Below are 19,046 nucleotides of genomic sequence, written 5' to 3' on the forward strand. Positions count from 1 at the left end.
TCAACAATTTTTAGAAGTAAAAACATTTCAGCCATTTAAAATATAAAAAGTAAAGATTTTTGTATTATGATATTAAAGATGAAATTGCCGGATATCCGACCGGATAGTTTCAATATCCGTTATCCGGCCAAACCGGATATTCGGCCCAACCCTAGGACCGTAAAGTCATCTTATTCTCTTATACTCATATATATAAACTTTAGGATCTTTTGTTTAATTTTGATTTGCTAGTTCCAAAATAGAAGTGTATAAACTTTTCAACCAATGATTATATTCTACGGAATTAGTATATTGTCTATCATTCATTGTCTTATCGCTTAGGATCCCTGAAATAAACTGTAACGCATCTACTTATGGAGCGAAGGCCTACTAAAGTGATTAAAAATGTATAAAATACCTGCTAATGTTTTGAGCGTAACTTCTATTTCTACAATCTTTTGTTCATAATTACGTCCGGAGGTTTCTAAAGAATAAAATCAATAATGATATCAAAGTTTAATTGAATCAATTCCATTACTTTTCCGCATATTATAAAAAAAGTGTATTAAATCCACCAGCTCCTTAATTTTAAAATAAATCAAAAATAATGTTGGGGTTTGTAATGTATGTAATGTTTGTAATGTTTGTAATGTTTGTAATGTTTGTAATGTCTGTAATGTTTTGTAATGTCTGACCACTGCAGAATGCAGAAGCCCTAACGCCGCGGGGCTAGAAGGCAAACGAACATAATCTAAACCGACCATATTTCTATACCTTTTATATTCTTAATTCCACAGCTGTTTCCAGCTTCCATATTCCTATACCTGTTATTTTGTTATTTCCACAGCTGTTTCTAGCTTCCATATTTCTATACCTGTTATTTTCTTATTTCTATACCTTTTTCTAGATTCCATATTTGTATACCTGTTATTTTCTTATTTCCACAGCTGTTTCTATCTTCCATATTTCTATGCCTGTTATTTTCTTATTTCCACAGCTGTTTCTAGCTTCCATATTTCTATACCTGTTATTTTCTTATTTCCACAGCTATTTATAGCTTTCATAATTCTATACATCTTATTTTCGTATTTCCACAGCTGTTCCCAGCTTCCATATTTCTATACCTGTTATTTTCGCATTTCCACAGCTGTTTCCAGCTTCCACATATCCATACCTGTTATTTTCTTATTTCCATAGCTGTTTCTAGATTCCATATTCCTTTACCTGTTATTTTCTTATTTCCATAGCTGTTTCTATCTTCCATATTTCCATACTTGTTATTTTCTTATTTCCATAGCTGTTTCTAGATTCCATATTTCTATACCTGTTATTTTCTTAATTCCACAGCTGTTTCTAGCTTCCATATTTCTATACCTGTTATTTTCTTATTTCCACAGCTGTTTCCAGCTTCCATATTTCTATACCTGTTATTTTCTTAGCACTTTCTACAGCTGTTTCCAGCTTCCATATTTCTATACCTGTTATTTTCTTATTTCCACAGCTGTTTCTAGCTTCCATATTTCTATACCTGTTATTTTCTTAATTCCACCGATGTTACAGCTTCCATATTTGTATACCTGTTATTTTCTTAATTCCACAGATTTTACAGCTTCCATATTTCTATACCTGTTATTTTCTTAGCACTTTCCACAGCTTTTCCTAGCTTACGTATTTCTATACCTGTTATTTTCTTATTTTTACAGCTGTTTCCAGCTTCCATATTTCTATACCTGTTATTTTCTTATTTTTACAGCTGTTTCCAGCTTGCATATTTCCATACCTGTTATTTTCTTATTTCCACAGCTGTTTCTAGCTTCCATATTCCTATACCTGTTAGTTTCTTATTTGCACAGTTGTTTCCAGCTTCCATATTTCTATGCCTGTTATTTTCTTATTTCCACAGCTGTTTCCAGCTTCCATATTTCTATACCTGTTATTTTCTTATTTTTACAGCTGTTTCTAGCTTCCATATTCCTATACCTGTTATTTTCTTATTTTTACAGCTGTTTCCAGCTTCCATATTTCCATACCTGTAATTTTCTTAACACTTTCCACAGCTATTTCCAGCTTCCATATTCCTATACCTGTTATTTTGTTATTTCCACAGCTGTTTCCAGCTTCCATAATTCCATACCTGTAATTTTCTTAACACTTACCACAGCTTTTTCCAGCTTCCATATTCCTATACCTGTTATTTTCTTATTTCCACAGCTGTTTCCAGCTTCCATATTTCCATACCTGTTATTTTCTTATTTACACAGCTGTTTCTATCTTCCATATTTCTATACCTGTTATTTTCTTAGCACTTTCCACAGCTGTTTTCAGCTTCCATATTTCTATACCTGTTATTTTCTTAGCACTTTCCACAGCTGTTTCCAGCTTCCATATTTCTATACCTGTTATTTTGTTATTTCCACAGCTGTTTCTAGATTCCATATTTCTATACCTGTTATTTTCTTATTTCCACAGCTGTTTCTAGCTTCCATATTTCTATACCTGTTATTTTATTATTTCCACAGCTGTTTCTAGATTCAACATTTCTAAAATTGTTATTTTCTTATTTCCACAGCTGTTTCCAGCTTCCATATTTGTATACCTGTTATTTTCTTAGCACTTTCCACAGCTGTTTCTAGATTCCATATTTCTATACCTGTTATTTTCTTATTTCCACAGCTGTTTCTAGCTTCCATATTTCTATACCTGTTATTTTATTATTTCCACAGCTGTTTCTAGATTCAACATTTCTAAAATTGTTATTTTCTTATTTCCACAGCTGTTTCCAGCTTCCATATTTGTATACCTGTTATTTTCTTAGCACTTTCCACAGCTGTTTCCAGCTTCCATATTTCACCTCTGAGATTCATCTCAACTCTCTTCTCACTGTCATTCACTAAAAACAAAGAGATGGAATAATTTTTTGCTTTCTTTGGTGCCTGTTAAGCTTTAATCTCTCATTTTTGAATTAATTGTAGATAAAGCGGGGGCGGTGATATTTTTTTTTTATGCATATTCCCTTATTGTGACCCTATCCATTATAGCACTACCTAACCATAAGAAACAAACAAAAAGAACTTCTCCCCCTCTGCTTATTTTTTCAGTTCAACATTAAAACATTAGAGGGGGTGGGGGGTCGGGTTTTAGTGTGTATCTTTATAAATTTCATACATTTTTTTTGTTTATAAAAGTTTCACTTTCTTTATTTCAATAGGTTTATTTATGATTTTTAGTAATATTATTACTTCTATCCTTACCTGCTGTTTTAAGGTTATTAATTTCAGTTTCAATTTTGGCGGAGTCTGTTCCGTTTGTCACAGCCGTAGCAGCCGTAGCAGCCGCAGCAGCCGCAGCCGATCTTTGCGGGTTGTCGTAGATTTTTTGTCGGGGGCTTGGCACTGGCGGTGTTTCTTCAAGCTGAAAATAGTCAGGGATCTTAAGGGATAAGACAATAGGTGACAAATTGATATACACACATAACAACGATAAACAAAATTATCATTTCTATAGTTTAAAATTAATTGTTGAAAAGTATGGTCATTTTTTATTTGAAGAAAAAAATAAAACCTATAGGTATCTGGAAAGTTATATGCACAGTATTAATTTTATAAAGATAAAGAACTGATCACCTTTTTAATTTTATTTAAGGCTGTTTCCATTTGTCCATTTACTTGGATTTCAATGCGTTGCTCTACCTCTCTCACCTAATACATGTAAAGAATATTAGAAGTATTACAGGGAAATATTAATGGAAGTATATATTTATCAATTCACTTGGATTTTAATTCGTTGCTCTACCTCTTACCTAATACATACAAAATGATAGATCAATACAAGATATATACCCAATTTCACCAGAGTATTAAATAATGTAACATATAATAAGAAAATTAAAGTTACAGCTACTCAAAAAAAAGACTTATAGAAAGCAAAGCCATTGGAGATAAAATAACATTCTTCGACAATAATGATGAATAAAATTACCCCTTCTATAGATTAAAACTATTTGTGGAAAAGTTTGGACACTAATAATCTTTAACTAACCAAGAAGATGATGAATGTCCCTCAATGACGTCATAAAAATGAGGAATAAGGAGAGGAGGAGTGGGAAAGAAAACCCCTAAAAAAGAGATGGATAATCCCCTGTTTTTATGACGTTACATGCTGATTTTTTGATGGACTTTCTTCATCATCACTAACTAATCCAAATTCCATAAAAGAACCCACGTAATTTAAAAAACATTGTAATTACCAATCCAATTTTCCCTCCCTCCCTGGTTTGTGCTGAATATGATATTGTTTTCAGATAGACCCGCTTTTCATTTTACATCCTACATAATTTATTGGTAATTACATCATAAACACTAACCCACACACCTTCATAGGGTTTAATATTCAATGGAGCGAGGCCACTATTCAACAAGGGTATTCTGTTGACCCTTTTCAATATTATTCTTAATGTTACAAAAAATATATTGAAATTTGTAGAGCAGCTTCATTTTTGCGGCCACAAAGGCTCTGCAAACCTTTCCGGGTCGTCCAGGTACAGAGCGTTCATACCTTTTAATAGGAAAGGAACCCCAGGCTTTTTACCTGAAGTGCCTTATTGAGGCCCATACCCCCCCCCCCCTCTTTTTTATGATAAATTGAAAATGGGGGGGGGGGGAATGTCGGTATTTTTTTGTTTATTTTTTAAGGTCAGGTTAGGTAAGGTTATATTTGGTGCTGAGTAGGTTTGGGGCGTCGCAGGTTTAGGCCTCGCTGTGAAAAAAATTCCTCCCCTCAACTGCCCCTTATATTCAATTTATTTCAAATATAAGGGAGGGATTTTTAGTGCTTTATAGACTTTATGAGGTCATTTATAATCATACAAATAAAATTTTATTCCCTAATCTTGCTGCGCTACTTAAAGACAACATTTTCTGGCTTGACCGTGGAAAATAAAATATCTAACAATAGAACAAATATCTGGATATAAGTATACTTATTATTTCTAACCAATAACACCAAAATTATTTTTCCTATTCTTCATTAAATTATCTCAATATTTTGTACATAAACGTCATATAGAAAAAAACCTAGAGAAAGAGAGAGGAGACAATGGGCTCTTTATTACACTAGACCCCAAAGTTTTATAATAACGTTTTCTTATACATTGGCTTAACATCCTTAGGGACTTTGGTGAATTTTGATTGGTTGATTCAGTAAGTTTAGTATTAGAACGTTTCAATTACAAATTTTAATCTACTGAGGGGGTATTTTTGTGTATCATATTATCGGGGATGTACATCTATTTATCAGCCATTGTCTTATCCCTTTAGGGGCGAGATAACGTTTGGGGAATTAATCCTCTCCACGCCACCTTGGACATACTCCAAATCTTTAGATTGTGGAATAACGCAGTCAGTCATGAGCCCAATGGTTAATAGCAGCAGTAGATACCAGTTTTAACCTATTTACAGTTCAATGTAACCTTAACTTACATGGAAAAAACTATACCTGATCGTTAAGGGTCTCCATTTGTTTTTCAATTGTTCTATTGATTTTATTCATCCTATCAAACTGTGCAAATAATTCTCCCATCTCTCCATCTAAATAAAAATAAAACATTTTTGATGACAGTTATTCAGAGGAATGAGTATGTACAAATTGAACCTAGTAAAAGTGTCTGACTCTGATTATGACGTAAAAAAATTAGCCAATGAGAGGCCATTATACACTGTTATGACCAATGGTAAAATTTATAGTGGCCTCTCATTGGTTAAATTTTTTTGACGTCATAATCTGAGTCAGCCACTCTTACTAGGTTCACACAAATTTAACAAGAATAGTTTTTATGAAAACTGAGGACTTTTTTTTAACAGAAATAACAATGATTTTGTCATACCGACCGACACAGGCGGACAAAAAATGTATAGAGCAGATGCGATTAAATATTAGGAATCTTGACTTAAAATTTCAGCTGTCTATCTAAAATAGCAGTTGAGAAAATCACATTTCTCCAACAATAGAGTTTTTGTCTTTTTCAGCATGAACGACAGACAGACGGACAAAAAATGTATAGAGTAGATGCACATATATAATAGGAATCTTTACTAAAAATTTCAGCTTTCCAATTATCTTCAATATCAGCCAAGACACGTCACACAAAGCATGTTTCAAATGGATGTACTGACTTTCTGGTAACGATTATAGAGTTGCTATGCTTTCTAAATTGTACAAATTGTCATAGAAATCATATTGCAAAGTTTGAAATCGATAGGATAATTATATTATGTCTTGTTTAATAATTCTATCATACAAAAATGTTGTCAAAAAAGTTAAAAATGAGCATATCTTAAATGGACGTACGGACTTTTTTGGTAACTATTATGAAGTTGCTACGCTTTCTAAGAGAGCATTAAAAAATATTTTTATTTGATAGAAGAACCGAACATCAGAGGACTTTTTGAAAGTACAAGGGCAAATAACCAATAAAATATTGCTTTTAAATATCTAATGAATATTTGTTTGAAGAAGAATCTATCTGTTAGTACGTAAACATTTTAATACATTTGTTAATCTTGCGAAAAAATGTACTCTACACTTTGAAGTGTAAAGAAGGTCAAGAAGGTCACCACACAAAAAAAGATCAGACGGTTTTCCATAAAGTGCCAGTTCGAGCACTGGTGACTAAATACCACCCCTATCCCCCCACTCTCTTATTATGCAAGGAAAAGGGAATATGATTCTGACAAACAATTCAAAGTGAAAATTTTCCCTCAACCCCATTCCCTTTTTTATCCCCCCCTTCTTACCCACTTCCCAAAAAACAAGTTTTACTCCAACTTTACTCCAACAAAATATTTAATTTTCGGCAATTTCAAATGGAATTAATTGGCTGAATAGCAGCCCCTGCTTTTTATGAAGTAAGTGAAGGGTTAATTTTAAGTTTGTTCGTCATTTATTTTAGGTAAGATTAGGTTGAGATACAGCACTAGATATGGCACCCCAGGAATATGACTCGTAGAGCTTAGACAAAGAAAACAAACTCCCACCATATCACTGCATGATAGACTCGAAATAAAGTATTACCAAACTTTACCAATAAACTGTAAACAAATATGATAAATATACAAGCAAAATAACAAGTTAATGTTGAGATTCAATTCCTTCTCGTTCCTTCTTAAGCATAAAATGAATTTGAAAATTTTTAACATAAACTTTAATATCCTTATCAGGATGTTGATTTTATATGTCGTCTTTATGACAGGTGAAGATGTTATGAATATATTTCTTAAATTATGTATATAAAAAAACATTGTACGGTAATATCAAATTAAATTAAAAATAATTTATTTTTTTTGTTTTTTTTGTACCAGAATCATCCCTGCAATGAAAGAAGAAAAAAATTTGTTTTGTTTTACATAGCAGACTAAATGTATTATGATAACATACAACGTCTCTTTGTGAGTTCATATTTATAATATTGATTTTTATAAATGAATTAATGAAAAAATATTTGTTTGAAATTTGACTAAATGTCATATTGCATAATTTACTTAATTCTTAACAGTCGGGCCCCTTGCCGCATCTTTATCGGTCGGGGGTGAGGGGGTGGTGTTCGACGCCCCCTCCCCTATTATCCGAGCCACTATTAGAGCTAGAGGTCTTAAAATTTCTGTGTATGTCCCCTGTTTGATAATAAATTTCCGACTATAAGTGAGTCAAAGTAAATTTTTGCTTTCTTCATCCTTTTATTTAACAACCTTTGTTTTTAGGTCCTTTTTTACTTAAATATTACTAACGGCTGCCTTTATTTTATTTTTTATTAATATTTTATTTTCTACTGAGAGCTACAATTGAATTTTCATCAGAGCATATTTCAATAAATTTGTATCTACAAATAACTTTCTTCTTTAATTATAGTTAAGTAGTTAAGTGCTGCTACTCTATAATTACAATCTTCTTTATAAGGACTGTTAATGTTTATGATAATTCATATTAAATTTCAGCAATGTGAAGCTGCTTTGTTTAGGAGTGAGGGGGTGTTTGAGCTAATACTATTCAGAATCAAATCTTTAGTGGTGAGGCTACTCTATAATTCACTTTTTCTGTGTGTTAGTTAATCCGTAACACTAAGGGGAAAATGTATTTTTCTTAGGTCTTATTGGAGACAGCTGAAATATTAAGTGAAGATTCTTTTGACATTTATTCTTTACAATGCCTTTTTGTCTGTCTGTTGGTCATGCTTCAAAAGACATATTACATATTCTCTCCTCTAATTTGTATTTGTTAAGAAAACTTAACATCTGCTCTCACTTTGTGCATTTGACCATTACAAGATTTTTTTTGCTTTGCTACTAATGGTTGTGGTCATAAATGTTTTATTTTGACAATGATCAAAGTATAAGCCAATAAATTTTAGCATGTTAGTTTGTTCTGAAATTTTTGCAAGGGGGTACTTTCATGAATAAAAATATATCACAAATTCAGTGTGTCAAAAATATTAATAAGAAGAATGTTCATAAAAAAATAATACTAAAATTTTTGTTCTGATCCCACAATATAAGTTTCAAGTTAGTGTGAAACTGCATTTTGATACTCCGTGCATCATTTTACCCACAAACCTGTCGCATAACTCTTTTTTTAATTTGAATCCCAAAAAAGCTTGGGTGTCTTTGATTTTTATCCTTATATAACAGTAACATGATGTCTATTTATCTATTTGTCTCAAAGGATCTCGCTAACTGCTAGACAGATATGGTTTTTCTTTACATTAAAGCTTTATATACATATGTCCTGGCCATGTTTATAACTATTTTGGGAAAGGGTACCTCCACAATATAAAAATTGCTCCTAACAAAAAATAACCCTCTAAAATTTTTGAAAAACTATGATCTTAAGTGTAGTTGCGACTCTCCACCCCCCACCCCTCCCTCCCCTTCCTATCCCCAAGTGTCCCTAGAGGATTTAAGGGTACGTAGCCGCTAGTCCTTATATGGAAATAACGGGATGTATGTATATCTGTCTCTAGCAAAGGAACTCTTTATCCGCTGAACAGATGTGGTCCTTGTTTTTTTTTGTAAAACTTAAATTAAAAAATAGAGGGGATTAAATTCTAGTGCCCATAATGATTGCTGGGGGCGTAGCGTTTTTAGCATGGCAAGCATCGTTTTAGAATTAAAAAGAAAATAAATGTTTCAGTTAATAACAACCCAACAAATAATGTCTATAGCAATTTGATCAGCTGATTGGTTTTAATACTAGATGTTTTTTTAAGTAGCGCAGCTACTCTAAATCTAGGAAATAAATCTAATTTTGCTTAGAATTTACTTTTAGGTGTTTTAAACGTTGTAAATTGAAGATTTTATTTTGATAATTAACATTTTACAACAATACCCTCTATAAACTGTGAGTAAGTTTGATAAAATTACGTTTTTTTTGCAAGCTTTTTTGAAAATACTTCATTATTTTTATAATTCTGACAAAATAGAATTTCTGTTTAAGTAAATAACATGGCCACAAAAAGGTTTAAGCAGTTATTGAAATATTTTATTACCATTCTTGCTAATTAAATAGTTGTTAACTATGTTTAATTTGCATTTTTTTAAAAGACAAGAAAAATATTCTACTTAAATGCTACTTTTATGAAGTTATCTTAAACCTTTTCCAAAAGTTTGTTTTATAAAAATATTTTATTTTCCATTGATTTTATTGATTATATAGGTTAAAAATATCAAAAGTATTTTTTAAAGGCTATAGATTAGTTTTGATTAATTCCGATTTTTAATTTTTTTAATTTTTTTCAAATCTGAAAGAATATGCCTGTCTTTTTAAAGAATAGATTATATAAAAAGACTAAATTAAACATATTCAGCTATCAAAAAGTTAAAAATATTTTTTTTTTACTATTAAATCGCTAATTTTTAAAATCATTAGATTTTAAGCTTATTTTGCATGGAAACACACTTTTTCAGTCATTTCTTCTCAACAATGGATCTTAAATGATTATTACTGAAAACTTTTATGAAAATGTTATTAACCAAAACTCCAAATAAAGGAAATAATTGCCGTTTGCGAAAATGTGTGCAAAAAGTTGCCAATATCTCGTTAGAAGGGACTTAATGGATTTTAATTTTTACTGCTTACGACTTAGTGGACTATAAACTATTAGAAAAGTATCACTTCAAGGTGGAATTTTAAGGGTCAACTTTTTTTCTTTTAAAATTCGCAGTGCATACTCAGCATAGGCGTCCAAGGGGGGGGGGGGGTAATGGGCCATTTGGCACCCCCAAACGATTTTGGGGGTGCCGTAGGCACCCCCAAAATTTTTTGAACAATATCCCCCCCCAAAAAAAATTACCCCCCCCAAACCATTTTGGGGGGGGTAATTACCCCCCCCAAAATAAATGTTCTTTAAAAAAAAATTTTTTGGGGGGGTATTTACCCCCCCCCCCAAATTGAATGTTCTTAAAAAAAAAATAAAAAGAATTTCTATAGGCGATTTCTTTTGGGAGGATGTCAGGGTGTCTCAAAACTAGTTATAAAATTTACCAGGACCTATAAGACGCTTCACTTTAAAGTATAATCATATTGGTTCATTGGTTAGTGAGTTAATTATTGTATTTTTATGTTCTAAAGAATGAGATACTACTATATATTTGAATAGTAGTGGCGCCCTTAGCATCTAAGAACTCGTGTTTTCTAAAGGGTAAAAAGGGAGGAGAAAAATAGCCTAAAACCACTCAAAGGATTGACCTATAATAGTGTGGAACCATCATGGGATCTATGTGAAGCTTTCCTAAAAAGGAGAACTCAGTATTAAAAGTAATGAAATCTGAAGCTATAGTCAAATAAACCTTACTTACTACTTTATGTTATAGGATAGTACTTATTAACTTAATAGATTAGGTAGGTGCTTTTTTTACATAATTAAATTACCCCCCCAAAAAATTTTACCCCCGGGGTAAATTAGTTTGGGGGGGGTAATTACCCCCCCCAACAGATTTGGGGGGAGTATTTACCCCCCCCCAACAGACTTTAGGGGGGGTAATTACTCCCCCCAATCAAATTTTACCCCCGGGGTAAAAATTTTGGGGGGGGTAAAAAAAAATTTCGGCGCGCTTCGCGCGCCATTTTACCCCCCCAAACACGAATTACCCCCCCCCCCCTAAAATTTTTTACCCCCCCCCAAAAAAAAGCTTGGACGCCCCTGATACTCAGGGAGTAAGGGAGGGGACAATGGATCGAATATTCAATTTTTAGTAGTCTCAGACTTTGGGTACTGGCTTAAAGGGAATGTGCAAGAATTTAGCACTTTCTGACTGACTTTGGGTACTAGCTCACAAAATGCCGCTAACTCGTTTGTTAGTTTTAAATATTGCAGACAAGTATCAATAAACTTAATTTGTTATGATGTGGCTGGTTTTAACAATTTTTTTCTCTCCAGAAAATATCATTTCATAGATAAAAACTTTATTGTGATATTTGTTTAATAAACAATCTAAGAATCCAATTGAATTTTGGGTTATGGGGCTATGGGTTGAATGGGTTCTAGGGAGATTTTTCTAGTTATTAATTACAGAATGGTTATGTCAGTCTGATGTGCTGGTAATATAATTTTTAAATGAATGCTTTTTTCTTTGAACTTTCTTCTTATTTTATAGTTATCTGTATTGTATTAACTCTCCCTTTACAATTTCCTCCATATTTTCTGGATTAATCTGGATTTCAAGGTCTTTCAGCAAATACTCTTAAATTGAATTAATTGCCCATTGTCCCCTCCCTTACTCCCTGACCATACTTCTAAATTTAAGAATGTCTTTTTGTATGTCTGTTTGTTATTATAAACACATTTTGGACAAATTTTAAGTCTATTTCATGTTTTCAATATTAACATTTTTTTAATGTACAAAAGGAAAAAGTAAAAAGTTTGTACCAAATATTTATTGTAAAATTCTAAGAAGTAAAGAATAAAGAAAGTATAATAAGTGAAATAATCCTATGACGAGTTTGGTGTCTGACACTCAAAATAAGGACACAATTTTGCCTAAGCAGCACAGCAATAACAATTTGTGAATGGATCATGAAAAACCACCTGATTCTTAGTTAGTCTGATGAATTTAATACCACTTTTATTTCACAGTTTTTGAAATCCTACTGTAAATAAAATTTGTTTAAACAATTTTAGATGGACGGACAATAGGACATTAACATAGTTGCTGTACGTATTGAAATAGAAAATACTTAGTGCTTTTGTAATTAAATTATAAGGACCCTCGAGAATAAATAATCACAAAAGTTATGAATAGCAAATGTAAAAATAATTTATATTTTGTATACTTATTTATGATATAATGAATTTTTTTAAGTACGGCAATTACAATATTACATGTAGATTATACAGATCATAAAAAGTACTACCTAATTTAAGTTTGCCTAATACATTTAGAAATACCTTAATTTTAAAGTATTTGAAATCCTACTGTAAATAAGATTTGTTTGTATTATAATATAAAGAAATTATAATGAAAACTTAACAAATCTTTTTAAAAAAAGCATCTTAATTTGGAGGATTTTTTTGGCAAAATTGAAAGATTTTTTTTTTACATTTAAAATATGATTCATTAATCTTTCAATTCACACTGAAAACTACAAATATATGAATCTTGAGTTTGAACATATATTAACATCTACTCTAAAATGACTCATTATTATAACAACTATATTTATATGTCTATCTATTTCTCCATCTATCAAAAAATCTGTACATCCTTTTGTCTATCTACTTAATGTATGTTTCCATCCATATCCTAATCTATCTATCCAGCATCCATCTGTCTGTAAATCAATCCATCAATGCCTCTCTGTTTGGAATTCATGATTAATTTAACAATTGATCTTAAACATACCCTTAAATTACCATCTTTCTAATATCTACCTATCTCATTTTCTATGTATCCATCCATCTGTCTATCTAGTATACATTTATCTATTATCTATCCATCCTTAACTTTCTATTAAATAATAAGCTATTTATCCATTTTTCTCATCTATCAATCTTCCTACTTAATTTTGTTTCAATCTATCTCAATATCTATCTATCCATCCATCCATCCATCCATCCATCCATCCATCCATCCATCCATCCATCCATCCATCCATCCATCCATCCATCCATCCATCCATCCATCCATCCATCCATCCATCCATCCATCCATCCATCCATCCATCCATCCATCCATCCATCCATCCATCCATCTATCTATCTATCTATCTATCTATCTATCTATTTATCTATCTATCTATCTATCTATCTATCTATCTATCTATCTATCTATCTATCTATCTATCTATCTATCTATCTATCTATCTATCTATCTATCTATCTATCTATCTATCTATCTATCTATCTATCTATCTATCTATCTATCTATCTATCTATCTATCTATCTATCTATCTATCTATCTATCTATCTATCTATCTATCTATCTATCTATCTATCTATCTATCTATTTATCTATCTATCTATCTATCTATCTATCTATCTATCTATCTATCTATTTATCTATTCATCTATCTATCTATTTATCTATCTATCTATCTATCTATCTATCTATCTATCTATCTATCTATCTAACTAACTATCTATCTATCTATCTATCTATCTATCTATCTATCTATCTATCTATCTATCTATCTATCTATCTATCTATCTATCTATCTATCTATCTATCTATCTATCTATCTATCTATCTATCTATCTATCTATCTATCTATCTATCTATCTATCTATCTATCTATCTATCTATCTATCTATCTATATATCTATCTATCTATCTATCTATCTATCTATCTATCTATCTATCTATCTATCTAACTAACTAACTAACTAACTAACTAACAAACTAACTAACTAACTATCTTTCTATCCATCCTTACCTCTCTGTTTAGCATTCAGGATGAAGTCACCAAATTGATCCTGGATCATTTTCATAATAAAATCCTTGTTGCTCAAACTTTCTTGGCTAAATGAAATATTATAAATTAATATTGATATATCAATACAAGTGGCTACCACCTAGAATCTAGGGGTTATGAGTATAAAGGGTAGGGAGAGGCAGAATAATCACCTTGAAACCATCTCTTAACCTATATGAAGCTTTCCTGCAATGGTGAACTCAATTCAAGGTTAAGTAATTATCGAAATCTTAAGCTACAGACAAAAAAAAACTTACTACTTGACATAATAAACTAATATCAATAGATTAAGTCCAAGGTTTTGATAATCAAACCTGTCAAAACTACTAAATCAAAAGGTTTCAGTGATCGAATAGACACTTTTGGGAAAAAGGTAAAAGTGTCGAACTATGACGTCAGAAAAAAAAATAACAATTAACAAATAAGAAGCTAGTATTCACTGTGGTAAAATATATAGCGGCCTCTCATTGGTTAATTGTTAATTTTTTCTGACGTCATAGTTCGACACTTTTACTGTTTTCCACTTTTGGGGAAAATTTTACGTTGAATTAGTGCTACATATTAACTCTAATAAACGTTGATAGAGTTAGCTACCCGCAATTCATCTACAGTTACCTAATCATTTTGACGACCTCTTCCTTAGAAAGGCCGCTGCCGGCATTCTGTAGGTCCAGCCGGCTGTGGGGCCGACTTAATCCACCCCCTATACCACGATCAACTTTAGCCTCTAGCACAGTAACCTAAAATTACAAAAATTATGAAACTGAAATTTGAACATGTACTTTTAAATCCTATTATATAAAGTACTAAGCATTTTTATTTGTAGCGAAGGATCTTGCTAAACAACGAACTGATATGGTTCTCCTTTAGAGGGAAGCCTCGTATAAGCCTTGAGATGGTTTTATGCTATCTTTCTGACTTCCATACTCCTTCGAATATAGATCTCCTAAATGCTAGGAGCGCAGTCGCTAGTAATTATATAAATTGATATAATTCGTTATTATTGTCAAAGAGGAATTTTTGTAGTCAGTTTAAGTTGCTCATATAGTCCTTAGATATTTGTCTATATACGTTCATCTATGGTCAAATAAGGGGATGAGGGACAGTAATAAGATTTTTGGGACGGGTTGTATCTTAATAATAACCCGCTAGTAGAAACATGTTAACAGTGTATACGAGAATCTATAACAATATCCATGTATTTTATATCAATTACTAAATACCGTGTCTTTAAAGTAAAACTACAAAAAATTGTAACATTAGTAGTATAATCAACCTAAAACCTTATGCTTTAGCATGTTCGGATAAACTTGAATCAAACGCTTTGCTAAAGTCAATGATCCATAAATTGTTGTAATATTTGGAAGAAACTTGCTGTAAAATTTTAGGATCATGGAAAGATAACAAGGTAGGTAGGGGGTTTCGTCATATTTTCACAGTAGCCTCTGATAGATTATTTTAGGTTAGGTTAGGTAAATGTTAATGATTGCGCCGCATAGTTCTCTTTCCATTATCCAAATTTCATTTACTAAACTAAAATAAATTTAATTCTTTTTTTTCTGTTGCTTAATATCTCTAAAACAGCTGGATCTAAATGGTGTGCAAAAAAAATGCGGACTTTTTAAAAATTGAAATTGCGCGGCTTGTGTTAATAGTAGAAAAATGTTATGTATATCGTTAGAACCGCTAAGAAGTCTATTTTTTAGAAATATAAGAACGATTCCTCTGCTACGTATAGTTTAGGAGCTATATGTTAAAATGTCCCAACTGACTTAAAATTTGACTTGCGAGTAAATTTTGGGACATTTTACCCCCTAGCTCCTAGATTATTTGTAGCACAGGAACCGTTCTTATATTTCCAAAAAATACAGTTCATAGCGGTTCTTACGGTATGCGTAACATTTTTCTACTATTAACACAAGCCGCGCAATTTGAAATTTAAAAATGTACGTACAATTTTTGCAAAATATCTTCTCTAATTTTTAGTTATATTTTAAAATTTACTCGCAAGTCAAGTTTTACATCAGTTGGGATATTTTAACACGTAGCTCCCAAACTATACGTAGCACAGGATCCGTTCTTATATTTCCAAAAAATAGAGTTCATAGCGGTTCTAACAATATGCATAACATTTTTCTACTATTAACACAAGCCGCGCAATTTCAATTTTTAAAAAGTCCGTATTTTTTTTTGCACACCCTTTATAAGAAAATACCTGTTGATCAAGGGTGGTGACAAGCTGAATCAACTTTTTGTTTTCCTCTGTCAGCCTAAACAAATGAAATAGATAATTTCCAGGGATAAGACAATCGAATATACATTCCCAATGATAATAGTCCAAATTACCCCTTATGTATAATGATATAATTATCAAGTAAAAAAACAACAATTCAAATTCCATAAAAATACCTATAGCTTTTGAGCCAACGAATAAGAGCTTTGAAATCTTTAATCTATGGGTATTCGTTAAGACTTAAAAATAATGTTAATATTAAATGCCCTTTTTTAATATTCGTTAGTCTGTCCTGCTAAGCTGCGCTATCATTGATTTTGTCATCCTTTTTAATTTACCTTTTGAATTTTTCTTCACTTCTGGGATCTGTTGTTTTTATTTCTTTTTCCTAAATATAAAAATATTTATTTTTAATTTTCTATATTTAAATTACATGTTTGTCAATATTATGATAGTTATAAATAGCACCGTTTTAAAGAAAGTTGATGCTGTGAGTATTGGTGCAAAAAATGGGGACAAATTTCAAATTGTTTTGGTGTGTGACGTCATACCCTCATCTCTTTTCTAGGGGGTTTCTTTTTTCCTTCCCTTTTCTTTCCCCTCACTTGTGACGTAAATAATCAGCCCCGTCAAATCAATTTAAAATTTGTCCCCATTTTATGCACCAATACTCACAGCATCTTATTTTATATTTAAATATCAAAGCTGAAACCAAAATAAAAGCATGTTTCAAAAATAAAAGTGTATTGATACTTTGTGTTTTAGCTCCTTTAAAATCCGTTATTATTTTATGAAATCATATTTTTGTTTTGATTTTTTGTGACAAAAAAAGCAAAGCAAAAAATCGACACCATGGAAACTGTCCCGATTTTGTATAACTTTTGCGGAACATGTTCCAGTTACGTCATATTTTTCTTTCCCGAAAAAGGGAAGGGGGGAAGAAAATCTCTTCAAAAGAGATGGGGAAAACCCCCTTTTCTCCCATCTCTTTTTTCTTCCCCCTTCCCTTTTTTTTCTTTCCCCCTTCCCTTTTTCGGGAAAGAAAAATATGACGTAACTGGAACATGTTCCGCAAAAGTTATACAAAATCGGGACAGATTCCATGGTGTCAAAAAATCACTCAAAAATCATTTAAAAACCTATCTACCTTATTTTCATTGGTAGCTGTATTTTTGAATTTATTCTAAAAAACATTTAAAATAAAAAAATAATAAAAATTAATTTGAAATGGATTATATAAAAATTAAAGAAGTACATTTATTTTCTAAAAACATTTTCACGAAAGAAAACTTAAAATTACATTTAACTTTAGATAATAAAAATTATAAGAAATCGTCTTTTGTACAAGAAAACCATAAAACTTTTAACTCTTAACAGTCGGGCCCCTTGCCGCACCTTAATTAATCGGGGGGGGGGGGGGGTGGTAGTGGAGGAAGTTCAACACCCCCCCCCCCTATTATCTCTGTTCCTATTAAAGCTAGAGAAGCTAGAAGAATTTTTTTTTGCAGAAAATGTTTATCTTTATGTAAATTTTATATTTGAAATATCAAAGTATAAATTTCAGCGGCCGCAGCTGTACTTGACAGCTGCCAGCTGCCACAGTTGGAGGTCGGCGGGAAAAAGCGGCGGATCTTTATGAAATTTTTATACATTATGTAGACATGTGTGAAAAGCTCAAGTTTAAAATATGAAATCTCTAAGTCAACAATTACGGCCACAGGAGCCTTTTAAAGATTTCTGGAGACCTGGAGGATCAGAACCTGCAGGATCATACCTGAAACCTGAAATTGACTTGAACACCTGTATTTAATATGAGGATGTACTACTAGAGGATATTTTAGTATTTTGGTAAGATAAAATGCTTTGTTTATGTCACAAAAAATATTTTTGCTCTTTACCTGGATGTTCCTGCCAATTTTGCTGGTATCCTGTGCCCGCTAGGATGGAGATATTCAAAAAATTCCAACTCTCAGTTATGTGTCATACCTACACTTACTACACTTACACTTACTTACTTAACACCCCGACCGTTAAGGGTTAAAAAAGAAGTTTACATCAATTCAAATTAAGTCATCAGAAAAAAATCAGCCTTTGGTTACCACGACTAAAGCGGATAAAAGCTATTGATATCCCATTATGTAAAGAGTTAAAGTTTTTTTGCCCGTTAAGATCTCGCCCATACTTTTCCATGCCTCTAGAGGCTGATGCTAATTAAACTATTTATAAAGAAGTAACGTATTTTAAGATTTAAAATTCCTACTGAATTCCATAGTTGTCTATTTATTTTAAAATTATGCCACTGTAAAAAAAATTTTTCAAAAGAGGTCAAATAATTAAACACAATGATTGATAGACAATACCTGCTGGTCCTTCTCAAGCTTCTCTAGTTCTGTTAGAGTTCCAAGACAGAGTTTGCTCAGCTTTGTAATATTCTCCTAAAAATATAAGAAATCAAGATTAGTTTTCTTGAAAACTGATGCTTTTTTGATTAAACAAGGATGACAACATCCATAAGTAGCGAAGCTCAAAAATTATTAAAAAAACATCTGGATAAAATTATCTATAAGTAATGTCATAAAAAACTTTAATACTAAAAATCACGAAACCTTTTAAAAATGTATATTGTATAATGGTCTTTTCAAGCATTAAGCTAATAAGAAAGACGTTAAAATCTAAAATTCAATACAGCACCCCAACCATAAGTAAGTCTTTATAAAACTTGGTCAAAATATGTAGAATGTTGACTTAATTAATCACTAAAAAATCCAACCGTTTATCTTGAACCATTTTTAAGAAAATCACAAAAACTTGAAAAACTTGGAATCGATCTAGCACCCCAACCAATAAGGGTATCTTGATAAAACTTCATGGAAATAT

At 31.6% G+C, this 19,046-nt stretch overlaps 1 protein-coding gene across 1 annotated transcript in view; it reads right to left on the reverse strand.

Moving 5' to 3' along the window:
* The window catches only part of LOC145333173 (uncharacterized), a 72,651-nt gene that overhangs the window by 39,285 nt on the left and 14,320 nt on the right, over positions 1-19,046 (reverse strand). Inside the window, exons 4-14 of the mRNA XM_080178324.1 lie at positions 18,530-18,604; positions 17,317-17,352; positions 16,508-16,557; positions 16,152-16,206; positions 14,552-14,676; positions 13,898-13,983; positions 5,473-5,564; positions 3,603-3,677; positions 3,231-3,390; positions 2,780-2,869; positions 398-463 (exon numbers count right to left, since the gene is read on the reverse strand). Of these exons, the coding sequence (XP_080034450.1) occupies positions 398-463; positions 2,780-2,869; positions 3,231-3,390; positions 3,603-3,677; positions 5,473-5,564; positions 13,898-13,983; positions 14,552-14,676; positions 16,152-16,206; positions 16,508-16,557; positions 17,317-17,352; positions 18,530-18,604 (910 nt within the window). The remainder of the gene's footprint in view (positions 1-397; positions 464-2,779; positions 2,870-3,230; positions 3,391-3,602; positions 3,678-5,472; positions 5,565-13,897; positions 13,984-14,551; positions 14,677-16,151; positions 16,207-16,507; positions 16,558-17,316; positions 17,353-18,529; positions 18,605-19,046) is intronic.

Source organism: Acartia tonsa, chromosome 12 (assembly GCF_053477335.1).
Source record: "Acartia tonsa isolate MP-2025a chromosome 12, ASM5347733v1, whole genome shotgun sequence".
Taxonomy (NCBI): domain Eukaryota; kingdom Metazoa; phylum Arthropoda; class Copepoda; order Calanoida; family Acartiidae; genus Acartia; species Acartia tonsa.